The following is a 7,500-nucleotide window of genomic DNA, read 5'->3' as shown; positions in this document are numbered from 1 at the left end:
CATTTTTGTATCTGTCTTTTACCTGCTTCTTTTAACTGCCCTTCGCAATAACTCGTACCGCACATGATAAATATATAAATACAGTGGACAACATAATCAAGTCAATTCTTCATGCTGTTATATTTATATCTTTAGAAATTCTTATTGCAAGGGGACGAGACACAAAGGACCCAAGAGTTTCAGTTCGATCTCGCGTGCGGAAGAAAAGGAACGTTTGTTACCGAATTTCTTTTCGACGCAGTACTTTCTCTCTCTCTCCTTCCTGAGCCTTCCATCTTGTTCACAGAAAGAAGCTAGTACACAAAAGACATGGATTTATTCAACACATTTACTTGAATGAAATATGGAATTCAAGAGTTAAATGATGGGAAAAAGGCTTTATGATCATCTCAATACTTGTTCTATATCATATCATATAATCTGTTTAACTTTACTATATATCTTTAGCATTTTAGCACAGCTGTTGTAGGACTTAAAGTAATCAAATTATCTTAATGACATTGACAGGTACATTCTAACATCACACATCAACAAAACTGCTTAACAATTTTTAATCCTGATGGTGATGACCCCAGATACAATATCGTCTGGTTGAGACCTATACTCCTCTGGTAAATGGTAAGTGATTTTATATTCAGACTGTACATAATTTTAAGGATAGCTAGCAGGGCGCTCCAAGGGTTATAATCCTCAGCAACCGTTTGAGGATATGAGATCTTATTTCACCTTTGGTTGGGAGTGGACTTAATAAGCGTGATCCTTGATGAAGAGTCCAGCGTCACCGGCGAAGCCCTTGCAGGAGCCCCATTCGTACTTGCCGAGAGAAGCATTGCCGTTAGCCTGCCAGAGGAGAGTTAAGTATATTAGATGTGCTGTATGTTAAGTCATCCATAAAGCATGCAAATTTAATTCTGCAACTGAAATTAGTGTGATAATATTTTAATCATCATTTCTATATAATTTCTCTCTCCATACCCCATATGTTGAAATACCACAGAACTAAATAAAATCTCCATACCCCATATATTGAAATACCACAGAACTAATTAAAATCAAACACGTATTTGTATCAACCACACCTCAAGTCTAACACCCACCTTAGCACGCTTCATCAGCTCCTCCTGTCCAGCCTTGACGTTCTCGTCCTTGCCACCCCATGCCCTGAGGACGGAAGCCTGGAGAGCGCGACCGTAGCTGAAGGTGAGGGCCCAGGGCTTCTTGGCATCAGTGGACTTGTTGATGGCATCCAGATGGACTGAGGCCTCTTCCTCGGACTGACCACCAGAGAGGAAGGTCACGCCAGGAACGGCAGCGGGCATGGTGCGGGACAGAGCAACTACTGTGGCCTGGAAAGTTGGAGAAGGTTTACTATTATTAGCTTCTGTATGTGTGTGTGTGTGTGGTCTCATCAAACCTTGCATATAATGGGCTTTCATGAATATGATAAGTGCAATAACTTCTCTAAAGATTCAGTTGCAACCCTAATTCATCTACTTGACTGGAGTACCATCTGTGGCAAGAAATACAGAACACAAACTCTCATACATCCCTCAAAAAGACAAAGACTGTTTTTTTTCTTTTAATTTAAACCTAAGAGAATATTCATAAATATTTTTAAGTCTTTTTCCCAGCAAGAACTGACACATAGATTGTTTTATCATACCTTGGCAACTTCCTGGGGAGTGTATTTCTTGGGGCATGACTGACCAGCAGTGACCATGTTGGGCTTGAGGAGTGTGCCCTCGAGGAATACATGGTGATCATTCAGGGCCTTGTACACAAAGGCCAAGACAGTCTCAGTCACCTTCTGTGCGCGGTCCAGGTCGTGCTCACCATCGGGAAGAACCTGTCGGGAGAATCCTTAGCTTGTAAGAGTTGACAGGATTTTTTTTTCCGTACATGATAATTTTACCTATACCTCCCTCCATCCAAATATTTTCTTGTCTGTCTTTACAATGTACCTGCCTAGTACTGACTTAAACAAAGGGCACCTTTAAGTGTATATGAAATTAGGTATATAACAACTAATAGCAATGCCACTCAGACATAACTTTATCACTTTCTAAACCTTTCTGTAAAGCTTCATTTGTGTAAAGACTAAAAGAATCAGTTCCTTCCTAAATTCTTAGTTAAAAATTACTTCCTTAACAATCCTTCAAAAACAATTAAAGAAATATAATCATGTATGGAATAATCACCTCAGGCTCAACAATAGGAACAAGGCCGTTCATCTGGCAGATGGAGGCATAGCGAGCAAGGACGTTGGCATTCTCCAGCATGCCCTGGTAGCTGGGGGTGTTCTTGCCAATCTTGAGGACACAGCGCCACTTAGCAAAGTCACAGCCGTCCTTCTTGTACTGAGCACAGCGCTGGGACAGGTCATCGAGACCCTGGGTTGTGCTCTCGCCTTCAGATCCCATGAGGGGGACGACACCTTTGTCGACCTGTCAATGGCAAATGAAATTTTTTTAACATTCAGTGCTGCAATTGTTCTACAAGGATTTAACAATAAGTCGAGCACTTGCTAGACTGAATCCATTCTTACCAGGACTTTACAAAATGAAATACTACACTCAATAAGTAACCAAACATCCATTGCTCTTTTTCAAATCACAGAAATATAAACACTTAGCCATAAAGCACTTAAATTCCCCCGGACCTAGTCTGAACAGTCAACATAAAGTCACTCTCTTATTAATTACCTTGATGCCGGGAATGATGCCCTTCTCCTTGATGAGGTTAACAAGGGGGGTTCCGTCATCGGCCTTCTGGTAAAGGGTTTCGTGGAAGAGGATCACACCGGAGATGTTATCAGCTACGGCCTGTAATGAGAAATATTAGCGATTAATCAGTAATTCATATATAAACTAGACACTATCAGTATAATATAACTGTTGAATCATACAGCTTTCTTGCATATATATATATTTTCTCTCTCTCTTTCTCTCTTAGCCATAATGAACCATGACTCATGTAAGATCTCCCGCCATAAGAAAACCAATACAACTAGTACATATAATTCTCAAAAAGAAAAAAAAAAAAAGAGAATATCCAGTGACATACCCACAAAAAATCACCACTTAGCAGCAAAGACCCGAGGACCCCATACCTTGTCAGCAGTGAAAAGGAGCTGGCGGTACTTGCGGCGGTTCTCCTCAGTGTTCTCGACATTGATGTCTGCAAGGCGCTTGCCCATGGTGGAGACAGACTCATCGGCAGCGAGGATGCCCTTGCCCGGAGCAACGATGGCATTTGCAATCCTCTTCAGCTCCTCCTGGAGGGCTGGTTCGGGGTAGCTGAAGTAAGTGGTCATGGTGGATCTGGAAGGGGAGACGCCCAACGTTAAATTCAGAAAATTGCTAATTTGACATGGCTTGTGCATGGTAGGAAATGCAAGAGTAATTGTTGTTTTTTTGTTTGTTTTTTAGATTTCTTTATTTCCCTTTTAAATGTCTGTAATCTTTAGGGTGCCTTGGATATCATCAAAGTCCATAAGTGAGGTCTTATATATGGGTCACTCATTATCATTTCATTTTCATAATACACCCTTCTTGTCAGAGTAAATTCACTAAATGTTGTTTACAAATGTTTATGTAAATCTACACTATACTATATCAAGCTTCCACTCAATCACTTTAATCCACTTGGCTGAACAAGTGCCAAGTCCAAGATCAAAATTCCCATATACAATATTTACTCAAACCCCAAACTAATTTAACTGACATGGCATATTCAGAAAGTCACTAACTCCTTACTATATTTGTCCAAGCAACTTAAAAGTCAACAAATAAATGAAGATTTTTTTTTTCAAAATGCCTTCCGTTTTCTCCCGTGACCTTCCCTGCCCTTGGGCATTTTCCCAAGAGAGGTTTGTCCACGTGCCAACACAGGAGACCGGGAGAACCTCTTTGGCTTTGGACCTCCTCTCTCGTATTAATTATGATAAATATAATTCTTCCTTGTCACCTTTCATCAACTGGTAATTATAAATATCGTTTCCTTTCATCTTTGGCTTTGAACCTCCTCTCTCGTATTAGTTATGATAAATATAATTCTTCCTTGTCACCTCTCTTCAACTGGTAATTATAAATATCATTTCCTTTCATCTTTGGCTTTGGACCTCCTCTCTCGTATTAGTTATGATAAATATAATTCTTCCTTGTCACCTTTCATCAACTGGTAATTATAAATATCGTTTCCTTCCATCTCTCTCCTTGAAAACGGTGATAGATATTCCGTTCGGTAGATATAGCTTCCACAGAATCAACACCTCTCCTTCCACTACATATACATTTCCATTCACTTATTTCTCTTTTACCTTTCCATAGGTTCTGTAACGATGACCTCCCCACCGCCGACGCAATTGCCCATTTCATGTACAAAGGACCAAAGAAGTTTTTATCGAAAGGGAAACTACATGACACTATGAAAACGTTATGCGGGCTCGTCACGTGTCCAGAGGAACTCGACATTCCTCAATTGGTATGCAAGTTCAGGCTCTGTGCCTTTGATAGTGTGGTCGAAGTGGCTGGTTTGCGCTTGCCCGTGATGATGGTAGGGGTGGGGGTAGGGGGTTAGGGCTTGGGGTGGGGGTGGGTGAAGGGGTTGGGGTAGGGGCTTGGGCTTGGGGTGGGGGTGGGGGTAGGGGCTGGGGCTTGGAGTGGGGGTGGGAGAGTAGGTGGGGAAGGGAGGGGGAAGGGTGGGGGGCGGTGAGGGGAGAACATGAGAAGGGAGGGGCAAGTAATTGAGTTCGGGAGGAGGGGAGGGAGAGAGGGAGGGAGGGGGAGGGGTAGAAGCGTGGGAGGAAAGAGAGTAGGAGAGTAAAGAGAGGGGAAAGAGAGAGAGAGTGGGCGGTACTTGACTTTAGAAAAAGAGTGAAAGAGAGTGAGAGAGAGAGAGATCGTGGGGGAGGAAGAGGAGGAAAAGGATGATGCGTGGGAGGAGAAACAGAGAGAAAGTAGAGCAGAAATAGTGAGGGTGGAAGAGAGCAAGAGAGAAAATAACCGAAGAAATGGAGAGGGAAAAGTGAAAAGCAAAAACGAGCGAAGAAAAGGAGAGCCGAGCGAAAGAGAAAGGTGATCGCAGCACATGATCAGAGAAGCCGGTGAAAGGAGAGAACAGAGAAAGAAAACCAGATTACATTAGACGCTCCAAAAAAAACATAATAACAATAGAAAGACTAGAAACACGACAAGAAGTGACACGGCAACTTTGATATCGGAAACTTCCGCAATCATGCACAGGTAATTTAACCTGCGGGTAGTTCAGTTTTTTTGTTTTTTTCATTGCATTTCACAACATCCTCTCGCTTATCAAAAGAATATATTTCTGTACTATTTTTCAATCCTAGTTTTAAAACATAGAGGCTAATTATCGATTTCTCTCCATTCCACAACACTGGAATACAAAAGAACACGTATTTCTTCACTCGCTCCAAAGTCACGCCGAGCGGACGTGAGAAATCCCATGCCAGCCATCCCGCTGTTATCCGGTGACCTGCATCCCGTCGCTGAGCAGGTTACAGGCTTTATATTTATCGTATTTCTTCACTAGTGTAGTCAAAGAAATTGCGAGCTGTTCTATATTAAATCACTCTGGCGTATTATTAAATAGAGCTTTGTCATTGCACCTGATTTCGAATCGATAACTTAGCCGCGGGAAAGAAATTCGTCACGTCGCTCCGGCTGCATAATAGAATCAACAAAAGCACTGGGAATTCTATTGCAACGAGCGATTCCTGGTTGAAGCTCCGATTTCTGTGGTCTGAAAGAGAATCGTCACCGCTCGATATCACAAGTCGAGAGAGATTGCAACCAACCGGCTGTAGTTGCGTCATGGTCCCTGTGCAGACGACACCTCTTTCTCTCTCTCTCCTATGTATTATTTACGAAGAGCGGAAATCGTTACTCTACCTCCCTCCCTGTCAATCAATATTATCTACAACGCGCTCACTACGTTATGCATTATGCACAATGAACAAAGCAAGCTGAAGAGGTTGAGAGGGGAATTGAAGTGAGTGGGAGAGTTGCAATACCTGGTGTGGCTGTGACCGTGGCTGGCGACGCTGTGAGCCGAGAGTGGGAATCGCGCCGCTATATCTCTGGGGCTCTCCTTCAAACGCCCTTCGTCCCCTCGCAGCGCTCCGTCGGCGCATGCGCAGTCACATCCGCTCTCGGGCGCTCGGTTCGAAGCCAGAGGGGAAATCGCCCAAATTACAAAGGGGGGAAATAATGTCACGTGCTTTCGAGCTGCGGTTCTGGTAGGGAAAGCAAAGAGGAAGGGAGGGTTGGCTAGAGGGACGGGGTGTCGACGACGGAAAATCGGAAATTTCGCCTTAAACTGACCTTGTCCTTGACAGTTCACCTTTGCATTGATCTGCCCTTCTTCTCGTGGGCTGTGGCGCCCTCCCCTCTTCCCTCCCCTCTCCCCACCTCCTCCCTTCCCCTCTCCCCACCCCCTTCCTTTCCCCTCCCCCCCGACCCCTCCCCTCTTCTTCCATGGCTACAAAGACATCGAGATACTCGTGAATGGGTTATATTTATCCCTCGAGTGTTTGTGTACCTCGCATATGTACGCGGGAGGTTGCCGGTTACCTGTCAAGTGCATCAAAACGTAAAAATAATATAATCAAGTTAATTAGATTCTAATTTTTTTAAACCAAAAAATCGACCCAGTTCTCATGTAGCTATTCTTAGAATCCTTTAGCAGATCTTCAGCAGAAATGGTATTGCGTAACCACGAAGCGAGATGAAATTCCAAGTTCTGTTAAGAAAGACGTGAAAGTTACTCAAGCCTTACTTTTTTTTTAAGAATCCCACATGCTCATTTCAAGACATGGTATCACGTACCATCAGTTCAGTCATGATGTAACAGCTACAGCAGTTCATGAAACCACATCTAGCATGAATATTCAACAGACAGGATACCAAAATCTACCATGAGAATGATACCACCATCTTCGAACATTCCCTAAATACGATACACGATCTACAATGAACATTCATGATCTACCATGAACATATATATCTCAGCTGATAGGATCATAGACACAGGGTGTGATACAACACCTACTATGTACCTGAAACAGTCATGAGGCCTGTGTATGACATTCGGAGGTCACTGTGACCTTGAAGGAGCATTATAGGTCAGAAGGTCGTCCTGCCCGCCCAAAGTCGTCTACATTGGTACTGGCAAGAGATACCACTCCGAAAACGGTTCCAAGTATTTTCAAATGATGAAGTTACTCCTTGTTTGTCATCTGTATTTTTTGATCGTGTAAAGTGTTTGAATTGTTTATGGACGTTGTAGTTGTGTGTGTGTGTGTGTGTTTATGTGTATGTATTTATGAGTGTATACAGAATGTGAGTATGTGTTTTTATGCATGCATGTGTGTGTGTGTGTGTCAGCCCACTTGTGAATATGCATTATGAACAAATACGTGAGTATTTTTTTCTATGGGTATTATAACCATACAATCTCAAATATTAATACAACTATGTT

General features: G+C 42.8%; 1 protein-coding gene across 2 annotated transcripts in view; it reads right to left on the bottom strand.

Moving 5' to 3' along the window:
• LOC122256353 (fructose-bisphosphate aldolase) overlaps positions 1 to 6,193 on the bottom strand; it is a 6,643-nt gene extending 450 nt beyond the window's left edge. Inside the window, exons 1-7 of one of the 2 annotated variants that reach the window (XM_043020981.2) lie at positions 6,035 to 6,193; positions 3,110 to 3,320; positions 2,703 to 2,822; positions 2,199 to 2,444; positions 1,664 to 1,846; positions 1,098 to 1,346; positions 1 to 840 (exon numbers count right to left, since the gene is read on the bottom strand). The exon at positions 1 to 840 is cut by the window's left edge and continues 450 nt beyond it. In XM_043020981.2, coding sequence (XP_042876915.1) covers positions 745 to 840; positions 1,098 to 1,346; positions 1,664 to 1,846; positions 2,199 to 2,444; positions 2,703 to 2,822; positions 3,110 to 3,313 — 1,098 coding nt within the window. In that variant the 5' untranslated portion in view covers positions 3,314 to 3,320; positions 6,035 to 6,193 and the 3' untranslated portion in view covers positions 1 to 744. Of the gene's footprint in view, positions 841 to 1,097; positions 1,347 to 1,663; positions 1,847 to 2,198; positions 2,445 to 2,702; positions 2,823 to 3,109; positions 3,321 to 5,629; positions 5,810 to 6,034 lie in introns of those variants that run through there. The other variant, XM_086531906.1, reaches the window with a different exon arrangement.
• Between the last annotated feature and the right edge of the window lie 1,307 nt (positions 6,194 to 7,500).

Source organism: Penaeus japonicus, unplaced genomic scaffold, assembly GCF_977035675.1.
Source record: "Penaeus japonicus unplaced genomic scaffold, GWHDUDI00000001_assembly GWHDUDI00000036, whole genome shotgun sequence".
Taxonomy (NCBI): domain Eukaryota; kingdom Metazoa; phylum Arthropoda; class Malacostraca; order Decapoda; family Penaeidae; genus Penaeus; species Penaeus japonicus.
This window is presented reverse-complemented; position numbering and strand designations above follow the sequence as displayed.